Source organism: Gopherus evgoodei, chromosome 11 (assembly GCF_007399415.2).
Source record: "Gopherus evgoodei ecotype Sinaloan lineage chromosome 11, rGopEvg1_v1.p, whole genome shotgun sequence".
NCBI lineage: Eukaryota > Metazoa > Chordata > Testudines > Testudinidae > Gopherus > Gopherus evgoodei.
Window position 1 is genome coordinate 19,761,548 of NC_044332.1, and position 18,906 is coordinate 19,780,453.

The 18,906-nt window shown below is 43.1% G+C and overlaps 1 protein-coding gene across 4 annotated transcripts in view; it reads left to right on the plus strand.

Moving 5' to 3' along the window:
• The window catches only part of RAPH1 (Ras association (RalGDS/AF-6) and pleckstrin homology domains 1), a 165,114-nt gene that overhangs the window by 82,008 nt on the left and 64,200 nt on the right, over positions 1 to 18,906 (plus strand). For all 4 annotated transcript variants that reach the window (XM_030580421.1, XM_030580422.1, XM_030580423.1 and 1 more), the window contains exons 3-4: positions 872 to 977; positions 1,845 to 2,365. In XM_030580421.1, the coding sequence (XP_030436281.1) occupies positions 872 to 977; positions 1,845 to 2,365 (627 nt within the window). The remainder of the gene's footprint in view (positions 1 to 871; positions 978 to 1,844; positions 2,366 to 18,906) is intronic.

The window sequence follows — 18,906 nt, forward strand, 5'->3', positions numbered from 1 at the left end:
AAACTTTGCATTGGATACCACACAAGAAGCTTTTAAAAACAAGTTGGACAAATACCTGTCAGAGATGGTATAGGTTTACTTGGTCCTGCTGGACTTGACTTCTCAAGGTCCCTTCTAGCCCTACTTTTTCTATTTTTCTATAATTACAAAAACAGCAGAACATGAATTTACAAACAAATTAAATATATTAAGCATTTTTATTATAAATGGTAAAGTATTCATAGAGTACTGTCTAATAGATCTAGCCACATAACAGTTGCTAAAGTATTGTTATATATCAACATGTATTTTAAGGCCATAATGGATAACATATGCAAAGCGTGCTCTTTTCTCATAAGATGGAGTGAAGCTCACTTTCATAACTAATATATTTTAAAAATAATAGTCCATATTAGTAAAGATAATTTGATAATTTAGGCACATTTACTTTAAAAAAATCCTTTCTCCTGCTTCTGATATGTTTTTTTTCCTTCTGAATTACATTGATAGTCAAACTGATCCAGGTAACCGTAGAAAATCTCGGTCAAGTAATTCTTTCAAAATGGTGACGTAGAACAATACTACTGAAAAACAAATTTAAGAATATATTTTCCTTCTTTTCAGTTCTGTAGCAGCAGAATGAATTTATTTTAACATCTCTCGTAGTTGGACAGTTGACTTTAATGTCAGTAACATGTTAACTAAATACTTTTCTAGTGCAAATCATACAAAAGAGAACTCATTTTCTTAGATTACATTTCTCCCACTGAAATTAAGCTTTCAACCATATTTGTAGTATTGTTTGACCAACAGCTTCTGTTGTATTAAATGCAAACTTTATTTTAGCTTATTTTCTCTCTTCTCAATTTATTTATTTATTTATTTATTTTAGAGTTTGGATACAGACAAGCCTATGGAGCCAGTAAAGAAATCCCCTCTTCGCCAAGAAACCAATATTGCCAATTTCTCCTATCGCTTCTCCATGTACAATTTGAATGGTAAACACAATTATCTGAGACCCTCAATTTTTTTTCTAACATTGAATGAATATTTGTTTTATCAGAAAACAGCCATCTTACAAAATGCTAAAATCCTACAGCATTAAAACATAGGATCCAGATATACTAAGGCATCGTTTCCTAGTTTGCTTACATTGTATTATTCTGTTTATGTGACACAGAATTCTTCATGTCCCAAAATGGGTGTCTATCAGCAGCTAATGTCTGAGAATCAGAATCTACTTATTTGTAAAGAACAATTATTCTGATAACCTTTTTAATGAATGAGTGAATTGATAAGTTTATTCCTTAAGCCATATTGGATAGAAATGGGGGGAAAAAATCTAAATAAGATTGCACGTGAAAGGGGAAATGCAGTAATTAGGTTAAACAAAAAAGCAAATATTATGGAAAGCTTTGTCAGTTTTTCATTATCTATGACTCTGGCAGTAGTACAGGAAACTTGCATTTAAAAAAATTAGTTTTGGTTTTCAAAGCAGTTTGGGAGATTTTGCCACATCTTTCAATAAAATAATGAAAATGCATAGGGATCATCTCTGCATTGCTTCAAAAATGTCAACTAGAGTTTTTAACCAGACAGTTGCTCATTAAGCATTTCTGTAAATTTGAAAAACAATTCACTGACATCATAGGCTACCATTCCTGACACTCATGTTGGCAAATGTATTTTTCTGACATTTAAATTAAATTTTAACTACTACTTTTTATTTTGAGTGTTTGTAGATTCAGAATTGGTGAAATTATTGTATTGTTTCTACTTTGTCCATTGCAAAGTAGCACTACTTGGAGAACAGGATTGAGAAATGGGTTAATCGTGAGGAAGCTAATGCCTGTTGTTCCTTGCAGAAGCCCTGAATCAGGGGGAGACTGTGGATCTGGATGCCCTCATGGCTGATCTTTGTTCCATAGAGCAGGAGCTCAGCAGCATTGGGTCACAATCAGCCAGTAGTGCTGCCATGAAACGTCTAGCCACAGAAACAAAAGTAGCTCAGAAACCACCTGCTGGTCGACTTTCCAGTAAACACAGCAGTATAAAAGGATCGTCCTCTTCATCTGGTAGGGTAACTAAGCCTTCAAATGCCAACTTTTCCTTGGAGGACATTACTACCCAGCTGGAGAAGGCTTCTTTGAGCATGGATGAAGCAGCCCAGCAATCTGTAATGGAAGATGCTAAACCTGTAGTTACTGCTCAGCACAGAAGGACAGCATCAGCTGGCACAGTGAGTGATGCGGAAGTGCGCTCCATCAGTAACTCATCTCGTTCCAGCATAACCTCTGCAGCATCCAGCATGGACTCCTTGGATATTGATAAAATGACAAGACCTCAGGAACTGGATTTGACACAGCAAGGGCAACCCATTACTGAGGTACAATGTCATTATTTCAATGTAGATTTTATTTAAGCTTTCTTTAAACTTTGTTTTACGTATCTCTTTCAGTCCTACCCTAATGGTGCTCATGACCATGCATATTCAGTGTGGTATGGGGTGAGGGAGGGTTAGCTTTTTCTTAGGTACATTGATGTTGGTTCTCTTGCTTTCTTTTGAAAAAGATTCCTTTCAAGCAAGAGTAAGGCTTTTTTTCAGGGTCTTCCCACCACCCTATCTATTTACATCTTAACATTTTCTGTGTTTTAAAGATTTAAATGTTACTAGGTTAAATGTTCGGGAATTCCAGTACTATTATCTGGAGATGCACTTATAACTATTTTAAAACAGAGTTTTTGAAAAATATTTGTGGGGAGATTAGTGGTAGCATGAAAGATTTGTTCATCTACTTCATGAAGAGCCTTTTCATTCTCTGTTAATAATGTTAATATATTTAAAACTAGTCAGATTGGCATACCCTTTAAGGTGACATTGTCCAAAGATGTAACCTTTGTGTTACTACTCCATTCCAGAAAAATGAGGGAAAACATATAGTATGCTATGAATTATTTTGGTTTTTGTATAGAAAGAGAAAAAACATGCATAATTTAGATAATTCATTATAGATTTTACAGCATCGCACAATATAGTACATTGAAAATTATATGATAAATTCAAATGTTCAATAGCAAGAGATTATTCAGCATATGTACTTGAAGTTCTTGCTGTTTTTATATATGGGTTATTTTTCTTTGGGCCTGAATTCTCCCTCAGTCTTCATAAAGTATTCCAGTTTGACATCCTCTTTTTCTCATGACAAATCAATCTGCTGCTAGCTCCAAGGCAAAACAATTTTTGTAGAATAAACAAGAAAAAGAAGATACAGTATATACATGGCAATTTATGAGTGCCTTTGAAATTTCATATTTATATCCCATTGTGCCTTTTACGAATTTTTCTTTCAATGATCTTAAATGCTGCATTATTTGCAGAAATAGAAATAATTGGATACCCAAAATAGAGAGAGCTATACTTATACCGACATGATACAGTTGCTCCCCTGAAGCAATCCATAAAGAAGAAAATCCATCAACTGCTCTCTAAACCTGCAAATTGGAAATGTTCTTTTGAGATTTTTGGTGTCATAATGAGCATTTTGCATCTGTATGATGAGAGAATATTGCATGAGCACCAACAATGAAATTCTTCAGAAAATTCCAAATTAAGTTGAGGTGCAAATTTGGAACAACTGGAGGTATACACAGGGATATGAAAGAATGTCCTAGTGAATCAGAGGGCTTCCTATAAGAAAGGATTACTCATGATGCTTTGACATTAGAAACTACTACTGATAACCTGATTGCCATTCAGAAGTTTCCTGTACTGAGTCACACACTTTTTAGTTTCCTGTCTATTCAAAGGAGATAACAGGAATAAGTGGGGCTCATTTTTATAGATAATTAACCCAGTTTGAATGCTATATTATATTTCACTCCAGCTGAAGCAAAAAGAATGACTCTTCCAACTATAAATATGAGGCAGAAATAAGTTTATCTATTGTTAAGGCTGAAGATCATGAACTTCTCAAGGCCATGTTTGTGCTTAATACACCTCAACCTCGATATAACACTGTCCTTGGGAGCCAAAAAATCTTAGTTATAGGTGAAACTGCGTTATATCGAACTTGCTTTGATCCACCAGAGTGCGCAGCCTCCCTACCCCCAGCACTGCTTTACCATGTTATATCGGGTCGCATTCTATTGAGGTAGCCGTGTATTTACATAAAATGAATAGCTCATATTGATTTTATTTATATAATTGATACTCCCATCAGTGTCCCCTTAATTAGAGATATGCCTGTGTGGGTTAAACAAAAAAAATCAAGATGTCTTTCTTGTAGCCTGAACTGTAGTTGTCACTTAAGTGCTCTTCTAACTGTTTGAAAACCAATTGAGGCAGACCTGGGAGTTGTAGCCAGTCTTCTACTATCATTTATTTGGTGTATTACTGTTCTTGCATTTAGTTTGCTCTATATTTCTTTAGAGGGATTTGGTTTAGGTTAGTTTTGGACCTTTGGAGAGGGATAGAAACCTAATCCCATCCTGAGTAAAGGTGAAACTTTGGGAAGACGTTTCCCTATCCATGGAAGTTCTTCTTCGAGTGCTTGCTCATATCCATTCCAGTTAGGTGTGCGCGCGCCACGTGCATGTTCGTTGGAGATTTTTACCCTAGCAACACTCGGTAGGCTGGCAGGGCGCCCCCTGGAGTGGCGCCGCTATGGTGCCAGGTATATACCCCTGCCGGCCCCTCCGCTCCTCAGTTCCTTCTTACCGCCCGTGTCGATCGTTGGAACAGTGGAGCGCAGCTTAGCTGATCTCCACCTCCCTAGTGATTCTCTCATTTCTATTGTAATTGTGTATATAGTTCGATTTCTTCAAGTATAGTTAGCGTTTAGTTATTAGTTCTGTAATAGTTATTGTAGATAGTTAAGAGGGATCGGGGATTAGCCCCTTCCCCTCTCCCGGTACCGGGGCCCATGCCCGGTTCACCGGGCTTCAAACCGTGCTCGGCCTGTCATAGGCCGATGCCCACAGGAGACCCTCACGACTCCTGTCTTAAGTGCTTGGGTGAGTCCCATCTTACGGACAAGTGCTGCATCTGTAAGGTGTTCAAGCCCTGGACTAAAAAAGAGCGGGACATTCACCTAAAACAACTCCTGATGGAGGCAGCGTTGACTCCCCAGTCTTCAGCACCGCCAGCGGCACCGGGAACAAGTGCCTCTTCGGCACTGGAGCGCATGCCAGCAGTGAAGGCGCCTCAACACCAACCATCACTGGCCCAAGCTCCTACCCGACACTGTTCGCTCTCACCACGGAGCAAGAAGCACAAACCTCCTGCGGCTGCTATATCTATACCGCAGTCAAGTCGGACCGCCCGGCACCGTCAACTGCTGCGGCACCGACGTCCTCCGCACTGTTGATTCCGGCCTCGCAAGAACCGTCGAGTCCGGTGCTTAACAGCTCCCCGGCACGTGCCATGGTTGAGCTTATCATGCCCTCTACTCCGAAGATGTTCTCCACGGCACGGGACTTGATTGCCTTGATGGAGCCTGAGCTCCCTCAACCCCCGGCACCGCCGGTGCGGGTACCTCAGTCAATAGGCAAGCCGCCCCTCATGAGACCTTCTTCGCCCGGTACCGTGGAATGCCGCCAGTCCCGATCCAGGTCCCACAGGCACTCCTGGTCCCGTCATCAATCCCGGTCCCGCGGCCGCTCACAGTCCCAGTACCGTTCCCCATTGAGGTACCGGTCGTACTCGCGGCACCGTTCGAGGTACCGGTCGCCGTCCAGATACTATTGGCACCGCTCCAGATCTCGGCACCGCTCGTGGCACCGTACCTCTCGCAGCCACTCTCGGCAGGGTGATTCCAGGCACTGGTCGACCTCCCGGCACCGTGCTGGTCGCAGTCCCTGTCCCACTCCCGACACAGTCACGACTCTTGGTACCGTTCTCTGGCACCGTGTAGGGACGGTTCGAGTGGACACAGAGACCCATATCAAACGGTCTCCGCCCCCCTGTGGCCTTCTCGTCATCTGTCGGTCTCCTCCCATGTAGACACTGCATGATATGGGGATTCGGATAACCACCAGCGACCTCATCAGTGGCCTTTTTGGACACCTTGGGCCTACCATCAAACCCAAGGTGATCCACATAAACCTCCGCGCTCCGGTTCTTCTGAGCATCGGGTGCCAGAAACCACGGTGAGCAGATCTCCCCCAGCGGGTACGGAGGAATCTCCAGCCCACGTACCAGACCCACAAAATCCGCCGCCTCAGGACATCCCCCAAGACCAGGAATCGATCCAAGACCCGCTTGTCCCCGAGGTTGTCATAATATCATTCTCAAATCTGAACCTTAGGGTCCAAAATGTGGGTACTAGCATGAATTCCCCTAAGCTTAATTACCAGCTTAGATCCTGTTGTGCTGCCACCAATCAGGACTTAGAGTAGAGCGCCTGATAGACTCTAGTCTCCCCCAAAACCATCCCTGGGGACCCCAAGACCCAAATTCCTTGAGTCTCACAACAAAGGGGAATAAACCATTTCCCTTCCCCCTCTTTTCTTCCTCCCAGCTCTTTCCCACCCTGGGTACACTAGGAGATCACCATGATTCAACTCTTTGAATCACCACACAGAGAGGAATGATACCTTCCCCCCTTCTTTTTTCCCTTCACCCAGAGGCAATCCAGATTCAAACTCCGTGAATCTAAAACAAAGAGGAAATTCACTTTTCCCTTCTTCCCCCTGCTCTCTTTCCCTTCTCCCCACCAATTCCCTGGTGTACAGACTCAGTTCCTTTGAGCCTTAACTAGGAGAAAAAAATCAGGCAGGTCTTAAAGCAAAGCTTTTAATAAAAAGAAAAAAGGTAAAAGTTTATCTCTGCAATTTAGATGGTAAAAAGTTACAGGGTCTGTCAGCTTATAGAAACTAGAAAGAAGCCTCCCCCCCAGCAAAATGCAATTTAAAATACTTCCAGCAAACTACACATTTGGAAATACAGAAACAATCAAAAGACTATAACCACCTTTCTTACTAAATTACTCACTATAAAAGACTGTAGCAGGGAGATTGGCAAGAAACCTGGCTTCATGTCCAGTCCCTTCCAGGACACAGAGAGAACAAAACAAAAACCACAAACAAAGGCTTCCCTCCACCGAGATTTGAAAGTATCTTGTCTCCTGATTGGTCTCCTGGTCATGTGTTTGGTTCCCTGTTTGTTAACCCTTTACAGGTAAAAGAGATGTTAACCTTTAACTATCTGTTTATGACAGGGGTTTCATCCTCTTCTTCCCCGGATGAAGCGGTGGCGGGGACGTCTACATCTGGACCGCCCCCAATCAACCTCAGGTCACACCAGGACCTTCTGCGCCGCATCGCCTTCAGTATCAACTTGCCCGTAGAGGAAGTTCCTGAGGTGGACGATCCAGTTGTCAGTATACTGTCAGCGGAGGCTCCAACCAGGGTGGCTCTCCCCTTCATCCACTCGATCCAGGCTAGAGTGGATACCATCTGGCAATCCCCGGCATCCGTACTGCCCACAGCCAGAGGGGTTGAACGTAAATACATGGTACCCTCCAAAGGGTACGAGTACCTGTATATACATCCATCCCCCTCCTTGTTCATTGGCTGTTCAATCCATCAATGAACGGGAGCGCCATGGCCAGCAAGCCCCTGCTCCTAAATCAAGGGAGGCCAGGCGAATGGATTTGTTGGGGAGAAAGATCTATTCTGCGGGAGGCCTCCAACTCAGGGTGGCGAACCAGCAAGCCCTCCTGAGTAGGTACAGCTACAACACCTGGGAGGCAATAGGGAAGTTTGCAGAGCTTGTCCCGCAGGACTCCCGCCAGGAATTCACAGCTCTCCTGGAGGAAGGGAAGAAAGTTGCGCGGACCTCCCTCCAGGCCTCGCTGGATGCCGCCGGTTCTGCAGCTAGAACCGTTGCCTCTGGAATTGCCATGCAGCTTATATCGTGGCTGCAGGTGTCAGGCCTGCCACCTGAACTTCAGTACACTATACAGGGCCTACCTTTTGATGACCAGGGCCTCTTCTTCCAGAAGACGGACCCTCGGCTACAGAGTCTGAAGGACAATCACGTAATTATGCGTTCGCTGGGAATGCATACGTCGCAGACTCAAAGACGATCTTTCCAGTCACAACCTCAGTGCACCTACCCCCCGCCTCACCCAAGGCAAGACTTCACCAGAAGGCGAGGTCGTACCTCTCGCAGACGACAGTCTGGACCTCAGAGGGGTAACAATTCCGGTCCAACCAAGCCACCGGCGGGACCGAAGCCCAACTTTTGAGGGTGCGCCCGAGAGCACTGTACCAATGACCTCCCAGGATCCTTTTCAGTTCGCCAACTGCCTTGCCGCATTCCTCTCTGTGTGGTCCCAGCTGACTTTGGACCGTTGGGTCCTCCGCACGGTGGAGTGTGGCTACCGTCTTCAGTTTGTTTCAACCCCACCTTCCCACCCTCCCTCCTCGTCCCTCTTCATGGACCCCTCTCACGAGCAACTTCTTCGGCAGGAGGTTTCGAGGCTCTTTGCGATGGGAGCTATAGAGGAGGTTCTGGAGGAATTAAGGGGCAAGGGGTTCTATTCCAGATATTTCTTAATTCCCAAGGCAAAAGGGGGCCTCCAGCCTATCCTGGACCTGCGAGGACTGAACAAATTCATGAGAAAGTTCAAATTCCGCATGGTATCCCTGGGAACCATCATCCCTTCCCTGGATCCCGGAGATTGGTATGCTCTTCTCGACATGAAGGACGCGTATTTCCACATCGCGATTTACCCTCCGCACAGACGGTACCTACGCTTTGTGGTGAATCGTCAACATTACCAATTTGCGGTCCTTCCCTTTGGCCTCTCCTCGGCCCCTTGGGTATTCATGAAGTGTGTGGCAGTAGTCGCCGCCTCCCTCCGCCGTCCTCGAATACATGTCTTCCCATACCTAGACGACTGGCTTATTCGAGGGACCTCCGAGGCTCAGGTCACCACTCATGTAAACGTCATCAAGGCCCTATTCACCTGTCTAGGCCTGATAATCAATCTGGACAAATCCATTCTGCTACCTACGCAGAGGATAGAATTCATAGGGGCCATGCTGGACTCCAATCTTGCAACGACCAGCTTCCCCACCACGGTTTCAGGCTATAGTCTCCCTTATACAACGACCTCTGTCCGCACCTGCCTCGGCCTCCTCGGTCACATGGCTGCACTCACCTTCGTTACGAAGCACGCGAGACTGCGCATGCGTCCTCTTCAGACTTGGCTTGCCTCAGTCTATCGTCCACGCAGGGATGCCATAGACATGATAATCACGGTTCCACCACGTGTTCTGGGCTCCCTCGACTGGTGGCTGACGCCCTCCCTGGTGTGTGCTGGTCGTCCGTTCCATCCGTAGCAGCCCTCTGTGTCCCTGACAACAGACGCTTCCTCTCTCGGCTGGGGCTCTCACTTAGGACACCTTCACACCCAAGGCCTTTGATCCTTTCAGGAGCTGGCTCTTCACATCAATGTTCGTGAACTGAGAGTGGTCCAACTGGCGTGCCAGACCTTCCAGCATCACCTACAGGGCCGTTGTGTTGCAGTGTTCACAGACAACACAACAGCCATGTATTACATAAACAAGCAGGGAGGGATGCAATCCTCCCCCCTTTGTCAAGAGGTGATGCAACTGTGGGACTTCTGCATAGCCCAGCCCACTCAATAGACCTGGTAGCCTCCTTTCTACCGGGAGTCTGGAACTCTCTCGCGGATCACCTGAGCAGGTCCTTCCTGTCCCACGAGTGGACTATCCGTCCGGACAGCCTCCTTTCAGTATTCCGGAAGTAGGGCTTTCCCCAGATAGACCTCTTTGTCTCCCGAGAGAACAGGAAATGCCAGGTGTTCTGCTCCCTGCAGGGTCGCTTCCCAGGCTCCCTCTCGGACGCGTTCCTAATTCCCTGGGAAGGTCGTCTACTTTATGCCTTTCCACCCTTTCCCCTAGTCCACAGAGTTCTGCTCAAGCTCCGCAGGGACAGGGCCCAGCTGATCCTGATCGCTCCGGCTGGCCGAGGCAGCACTGGTACACCATGCTGCTCGACCTATCTCTAGCGGACCCAATACCTCTGCCACTCTGCCCAGACCTCATAACACAGGACTTCGGCAGACTTCACCACCCGGACCTGCAGTCCCTCCACCTGACAGAATGGCTGCTGTCTGGTTAAACCAATTCGAATTGCTCTGTTCCACCCCAGTGCAACAGGTCTTACTGGGAAGCAGAAAGCCTTCCATGCAGGTGACATATCTTGCCAATGGAAGTGCTTCTCCCACTGGTGCGCCCAGCATAACTTTATTCCCGAAGGCGTATCGGTCCTCATTATCTTGGACTACTTATGGTACCTCAAGGAGCAGGGCCTGGCGCTCTCTTCGATAAGGGTGCATCTGGCCGCTATTTCCACCTTCCATCCTGGGGAATCTGGCAGTTCGACCTTCTCTCACCCTATAGTTTCCAGATTCCTTAAGGGCTTGGAGCGGCTCTACCCTCAGGTTAAGCGCCCTTCCCCTACCTGGGATCTCAACCTTGTATTAGCTAGGCTCACGGGTCCTCCCTTTGAGCCATTAGCCACATGCTCGCTGCTGTACCTATCCTGGAAGACAGCCTTCCTCGTCGCTATCACCTTGGCCAGACGAGTATCGGAGCTTCGTGCTTTGATGGTAGATCCCCCGTATACGATATTCCACAAGGACAATGTACAGCTGTGACCGCACCTGGCTTTCCTTCCCAAGGTGGTCTCTGCCTTTCACATCAATCAAGACATTTTTCTACTAGTCTTCTTCCTGAAGCCGCACGCATCGTGCCGGGAACAACAGCTACATACCCTGGATGTCTGCCGGGCCCTCGCCTTTTACATCCAGAGGACCAAACCTTTCAGACGCTCGCCTCAGTTATTTGTAGCAGTCGCGTAGCGCATGAAAGACATGCCTCTCTCTTCCCAGAGGCTCTCATCCTGGGTGACATCCTGTATCCGGACATGCTACTACTTGGCCCACGTTCCGACTGGCCATCTCACCGCCCACTCTACTCGGGCTCAAGCCTCGTCTGCCGCTTTCCTGGCCCATGTTCCCATCCAGGAAATATGTCGCGCAGCCACCTGGTCTTCCATCCATACTTTTGCATCCCACTATGCACTGGTCGAGCAGTCTAGAGCCGATGCCGCCTTTGGCTCAGTGGTCTTACATTCCGCAACGTCTCACTTCGACCCCACCGCCTCGGTAAGGCTTGGGAATCGCCTAACTGGAATGGATATGAGCAAGCACTCGAAGAAGAAAAGACGGTTACTCACCTTTTAACTGTTGTTCTTCGAGACGTGTTGCTCATATCCATTCCAAACCCGCCCTCCTTCCCCACTGTCGGAGTAGCCGGCAAGAAGGAACTGAGGAGCGGAGGGGCCGGCAGGGGTATATATCCGGCACCATAGCAGCGCCACTCCAAGGGGTGCCCTGCCGGTCCACCGAGTGTTGCTAGGGTAAAAATCTCCGAATGTGCACACGGCGCACGCACACCTAACTGGAATGTATATGAGCAACACATCTCGAAGACCAACAGTTACAAAGGTGAGTAACCGTCTTTTATAGTGAGTGCACTTATCATTGCCTGTTCTCTCCTGGCTGCCTTGTACCTGAGTGAAGCTTCAGAAGTGTATATGTGCAGAGTTTGTCAGCTTTTTCAGTGAAACAGGCCCCAATAATATACTGAATCTTTGAGCCTATCATTAAAAATAAACCAAGAAAACCCTGTCAGTCTGACTCATGAAATAGTTAATTTATTAATCCAATAAATATTTTTTGTAGTCTGATGTTTCAGACCTTCAAATAATGTTTTAAACATACTGAATTTTTATCTTCATCTTCATTGAAGATTTTTTCCTTTTTTTCCCCAAAACACTTTAAAAATTCATCAACTTAATACATGGCATTGCTTTGTGCACAGTAAGTTATCCCATGATTGGCCACAAAAGCACTGAAATAGGAGGTTAAAATGTGTAAATTGTTCTGTTCCTTCCTGTGTGTGTTTCTGCATGTGTAGCTCTGTGTAAATAGCACCTGTGGATCAAATTCAGTCTAAGTAGACAAAGGTGTTACGTAAATTGAGGTTTTTTTGGTAGATGCTCATAGTATAGGAAAAGCTTAGATCCAAGATTTGTATGTTAACTTTTTTAGTGCAATGTATTTTCTGCAGCTGATTCATCAGTTTGAGACTCTTGTCTCAGTCAGTCTGACCTTGCAAATGATATGCTGAAGCATCAGTCAGGTTGCTCGAAAAGTTTTGGCAAAGAAGACATAATCCTGCATTCTCTCTTTCCTGGATTTTCTAGTTCTTGCTATGGAGTGAGAAATAAGCAGTCTATTGCTCCTTGATGACCTTTTTTTTTTTTAAGAAAAAAGGGGTTAATCTCAATAAATCAAAAGGTAGATAGAAGAGGAGGTGGGGAGGAAGTTCCTTTTTTGTGTGCATAAGTGCATGTGACAGATTACTCTAATCCATGATTACTGGGTTGGTTTGTACTGCTTTCACAACTCTGAACCATTGATTGCAAGTCTGAGAAACCTGAAAGCTGTCATAGATGTGAGTATGAACTGGCATTGTAAACCATTCCCCTTTTTAACATGAGGAGACTGATTCCTTCTCAAAAGAATATGTCTATTGTTTCTCTGCCCGGATAAGTTGATAAGAATGCTCTCTTTGAGGAAGGTAACAAGGGTCTGTTAGTCATTTGATATGAGTCTGTGAGCCAAATCCTATTTCCTTTCTTTGGGGTAGTAGCAGCTACATCCAGTCTGTTTAATGAGAATGCTTTGTTTTACTACGTTTTTTGTCTGTTTTATCTCACTACCCCGAGGAAGTGCCTGACTCCTCTGTTAGAGAGCTTGCCTTATTTCTGAAAAATCATTTAATTAACTATTTAGAACTAAATTCTTTAGCTCAGGGGAACTTCTCTTGATTTGTTGAGGGAGAAAAACCCAGATGCGGTTCTCCATTCATCTACTCTCACATGTTCCTATGCACGATACCTAAGCACTCCAAAAATAAACTCCACAGTAGCCTGTGCTTGATTAAATCCATCCTCACAACTGAAAAAGAAAGGCAGGATTCCCCTCAGAAAAGAAATGTGCAGAACTCCTGCAAAACTTTTCATTTGGTGGCTCACTATCCAGTGAAGGCTGGGAGAGTTCCTGGCGATTTCCTAAAGAACTGCCTCTGTCCTTCCAAAAGGCGTATGTCCTGTGTGGTTTAACATTTATCTTCATGACTCAGGCCATCTTAGCTTCTCTTAATGAAGAGATTACTCTGGCTATATGTCTGGACACGGCGGAATCGAGCTTGTAGCCATTACAGTGTGGGTTGTCAGAAGACCTCAGATGATGAACCCTTAGAGGGTTCATCAAATTTCAGTGCCTTTTTGGCTAGTCATGGGAATCCTACACTACTTCTCTCCCATCTGGCCCTGTTACACACCCAAGCAAAACTTTGGAACTTCTTCCATTACAAACCAGGTGGGGACAGTTTTCTGGAGAAAAGAAAGAAACAAACCCCCAAATCCTGTCCTTCTGTCCAGTTGCACTTGAGAGAAAAGGCTGGAGCACACAGCTTTCAGAGATTCCTTGATAGAAAGGACAGTTTTAGACAACCACTACTGTACTGCCTGTCCTAACTAGTTGAACTAAAAGGGAAAGGTATCTCCTGTAGGATTTGGAAAAGGTTTCTCTCCTGGTATCTGCACAAAGAAGTTATTTCCTGTTCCATTACTTAAATTTAAGATTTTCTTCAAAGACCCTGCTACCTAAATCTCTCTCTCTGCTGGGGCTGTATTCTAAGCTCTTGCCTATACTGAAAATGATGAATCATTGAGAGAATTGAGTGGATCTGGAAGCAAAATTTTTGCCCTTAATATTCTCCGTGGACAAAGTCCCTAAGTAGGCCCTCCTTACCAAATCCTTTGTTAGGCAAGTTGTCCTTAACGTAGAACCTTGAGTTTAGTCGTTTACTCTGCCTTGTCTCTCTTTTGACCTTCTATGTCCCTAAGGCTGCCAACATTTGAAATCTTTTTCTTTGCTACCGTAGTTTCTATAAGAAGGGTCAATGGCTTGGCAGCTCTGCCCTTTTGACATCCTTTTTTTGTCTTGTTCAGCAGCAGAGTGGTTTTACGGAATTGTCTTTTTTCCCCTTCCCCAGGTTTTATTGGAATGAGAGAAGAATGACAACACCCGAGTAACACTAAATGAAAACACCCATTGTTTTTTAGATGTATACAAGGTTGATCTGAAATTCTGTCTGGAAAGAAATTAGAGTGTTCAGTTATTCACTTTAGAGGCCTAGGGAAAGGGAAGGCCTCTAAAGGTACCTTGACTTGGGAGTAATGGGAAATTGTTTGCCCATAGGTTCCCTATGGGTTGTAACCACTTCTTGGGTAGAGAGAAGGAAAGCCTTGGTGAAACGTTTGCAATGAAGCAGTTTGGTTTTCCGTAAATTATTTCACAAATCATTACTTGGTTAATACTTGCAGCTCAGATGATATTGCAGTTTGATTGGTACTTCTCCCTTTTACTTACATAATGAGTAACTGACCCAAAAGATTTATCCTGAACTTTCTGAGATGCAAAAACTTAATTTACAGGTAACGCTTCTAATTTAATAATAGTATTAATAAAGAGAAGGAAAGTAGATCATGATTTGACTAATTCTGTCCCCTAGAGAATTTCTTGCACAGAGCTCTTTATAGGGCAGCAGTAGAGGGATGGCGATAATGGGGGTGAGATGGGGGATGGAGCAGAACATCAGTTATGCCCACCGAGCTAGTTTTTGTATCTGACGTTTGGTGAAAAGATTCATTCATGGGCGGTCATTGTTAGGGTACTGTGTATACTCAAGGGGTTGCAGATAATTTTGAAGTCTGCCATTTGGATTCTGGCATAGTACTGCATTTTTTCCTAATGTGATAGTTCTTAAAATCTGTAATTCAGTTTGTGTGACTGCAGGAGACTCTGGCTTCCATACCATGATAATACATCACTTAGCAATAAGTAGTTCCAGTTAACTGAATTTGATTTTGTACTTGTTTAAATATGAACAAGGGCTGTCATTAATCATGATTAGTCACACTGTTAAACAATAGAATACCCATTGAAATTTATTAAATACTTGTGGATGTTTTTCTGCATTTTCAAATATATTGATTCGATTACAACACAGAATACAAAGTGTACAGTGCTCACTTTTTATTATTTATTACAAATATTTGCACTGTAAAAATGTTGAAAAATACTAGGGGTGCCAATCAGAGTTAACTCGTGTGATTAACAAAAAAAATCACGATTTAAAAAATTCATCACTATTAATCGCAGTTTTAATTGCACTGTCAAACAATAGAATACCTATTGAAATGTATTAAATATTGTGGATGTTTTTCTACATATCCATATATATATTGTATCCTATGTTGTAATTGAAATAAAAAAGAATACAAAAACAAAATGATGTAAAACTTCAGGGTCTACAAGTCAGCTTAGTCCTTCAGCCAGTCGCTAAGACAAACAAGTTTGTTTTCATTTACAGGAGATAATACTGCCCTCTTTTTGGAATCATAGAAGATTAGGGTTGGAAGAGACCTCACGAGGTCATCTAGTCCAACCCCCTGCTCAAAGTAGGACCAACCCCAACTAAATCATCCCAGCCAGGGCTTTGTCAAACTGGGCCTTAAAAACCTCTAAGGCTGGAGATTCCACCACCTCCCTAGGTAACCCATTCCAGTGCTTCACTGCCCTCCTAGTACAATAGTTTTTCCTAATATCCAACCTAGACCTCCACTGCCGCTTGAGACCATTGCTTCTTGTTCTGTCATCTGCCACCACTGAGAACAGCCTAGCTCCATTCTCTTTGGAATCCACCTTCAGGTAGCTGAAGACTGCTATCAAATCCTTCCGACTTCTCTTTTCTGCAGACTAAATAAGCCCAGTTCTCTCAGCCTCTCCTCATAAATCATGTGCCCCAGCTCCCTAATCATTTTCGTTGACCTCCGCTAGACTCTCTCCAGTTTGTACACATCCTTTCCATAGTGGGGGGCCCAAAACTGGACACAGTGCTCCAGGTTTGGCCTCACCAATCCCTCAATCTGCTGGCAAAGTTCTTTCTTTGTAGTTGTCATTGCAAGGTATTTACGTGCCAAATATGATAAACATTTGTTTGCCCCTTTGTGCTTTGGCCACCATTCCAGAGGAAATGCTTCCATGATTATGACGCTTGTTTAAAAAAAAAAAGTGTTAATTACATTTGTAACTGAACTCCTTGGGGGGGAATTGTGTGTCCCCTGCTCTGCTTTACCTGCATTCTGCGATATATTTCATGTTATAGCACGTGGTTCATTTTAAGAACACTTTCAGTGCAGATTTGACAAAATGCAAAGAAGATACCAATGTGAGGATTCTAAAGATAGCTACAGAACTCGACACAAGATTTAAGAATCTGAAGTGCCTTCCAAAATCTGATCGGGACAGAGCATGCGGAAACTACAGAACCCGAACCACCAAAAAAGAAAATCAGCCTTCTGCTGGTGGCATCTGACTCATGATGATGAAAATGAACACGTGTCGGTCCGCACTGCTTTGGATTGTTATCAAGCAAAACCCATCATCAGCATGGACGCATGTCCTCTGGAATGGTGGTTAAAGCATGAAGGGACATATGAATCTTTAGCCCCTCTGGCACATAAATATCTTGCGATGCCAGCTACAACAGTGCCATGCAAATGCCTTTTCTCACTTTCAGATGACATTGTAAACCAGAAGCAGGCAGCATTATCTTCTGCAAATGTAAACAAACTTGTTTGCCTGACTGGCTGAATAAGAAGTAGGACTAAGTGAACTTGACGGTGCTAAAGTTTTACATTTTTATTTTTGAATGCACGGTTTTTTGTACGTAATTCTACATTTGTAAGTTCAACTTTCATGATAAAGAGATTGCACTACAGTACTTACAATAGGTGAATTGAAAAATACTATTTCTTTTGTTTTTTACAGTGCAAATATTTGTAATCAAAAATATAAAGTGAGCACTGTACAATTTGTATTCTATGTTGTAATTGAAATCAATGTATTTGAAAATGTAGAAAACATCCAGAATATGTAAATAGTTTTCTATTATTGCTTAACAGCATGATTAATCATTTTAATAGTGCGACAACCCTAATTTAAACTTATCTACAAGGTGTAAGATGTACAGATCAGGACAGAGAAGGAACCTCTGTATACATATTTGAAAATAATTATAGGCATTGCACCAGAATTCACTCAGCATAGTTAGTACATCTTTGATGGAAAGATAATGGAGCTTTTGAGGCACATTTCAAAACTTAAATCAGACTATATGAGATGTTAAATTTAACGGCCCAAAAAAACAGATTCAGTGTAAAACTACACTGTAAGATAATGATAATGTTAATTAAATAAACATAAGAAATGAAATTCAAAGTTTGACTCCCTCAGCAACTGTATCTTAGTTCTTTTGTGGGTTTGTTTGACAGCCATCATTAAATTAACACCTGTAGTATCTGACACTGTATAACTAAAGCTTCCCAGCCCTTAGACTAGTGTACAGGTGTGAGATCTCACATATCTCTGTGTTAACTTGCTAAATATTTATATGGTGACCACTAGCATATTGTATATTAATATTTTTAACTATATTCATATATAAAAAGACAAAAATTGACTGTGGACCATCTACAATAAGCAATTCTCTCTTCCAAAATAGACCTGGATCATTGAATTTCATTATATTTTAGCGTTTTCTTGTAAAATATGTGCTCTAGTTCAAACAGGAATTAATTCAGAGAAGTTGTATGGCTTGCGTTGTGCTGAAGGTCAGACTGAATGATTGCATTTGTCCCTTCCGGCGTTGTAATCCATGAATCTATTAATTTATTCTTGTGATAACTTAAAGCAAGTTTGGCCTAGTTCATCTCTAGGTTGAGCACTTTTTAACATGGGGAGTATTGGCTTTTGTATGTGTATTTGGGAGCCTATGTTCTGTTCCTTATGTTCTTTGAATTGTGTGCAGTTGAATTGTGTGCAGTTATATCAAGGATATAAGCAGCTATGTGTAGTCATGACTTGCACCACTCAGGGACTGGGACTTCAACTTTGAGGTTTCAAATTAAACTTGTTCTTTGTCAGTTATTTTAAGGCATTCCAACTGTTGGCCACATGCCACGAAGGCTGTGGTTGCTTCCAATGACCCTTTTGTTAGTCTGTAAAATTTAGCAAATTAAAAGAATTAATAAATATGAGACTTAGCCATGCTTGTTAACACAGCTCCTTCTCCTGCCCCTTCCCCACTTTTTTTTTTGAACAGTTCATCACAGATGATATTTCTGACTTCCAAAAAAAAAAAAATTCTGTGAATCCATCATCCTGAAACGCTATCTGGTTTTCAGCTTTTTTGGCAGCACAAGTATCAGCAGTCCAGTTGTTAAAATGTTCCTGAAATACAAATCAAAACTTGCCAGATCTTAAAGATAAATTTATCAGTTTGTAATTTTTAGGAACTTGTTTGTTTACGCATTGCAATGTTCATCTGCATTAGCTACTCCAATAAGTGGTTTGTGTATAAGACCAGTACAGCATTCTCTTTGTATGATGTACTATAGCTACAAGGTAGTCTGTAACAGAAGTCTTTTTTGGAGAATTTTTTTTTTGGAAAAAAAGTTTTTACTGAGGGTTTTTTTTAAGAAAGGGAAGTGACATGAACTGTGGGGAGGGATTTGAAGAACTTTGGATGGAAGATAATAGAAAACTAAAACTCCAGTCCCTTTGCAAATCAATGTTATCATTTGTTTAGGTAGTTCATTGCAAACATTTGTGAAAATAGTATCAACCTTGGTAACCATGCTGGAAGCCTACATGCACTTTCTCACTTCCAGCCATTTAATGAATAGTTTTGGTA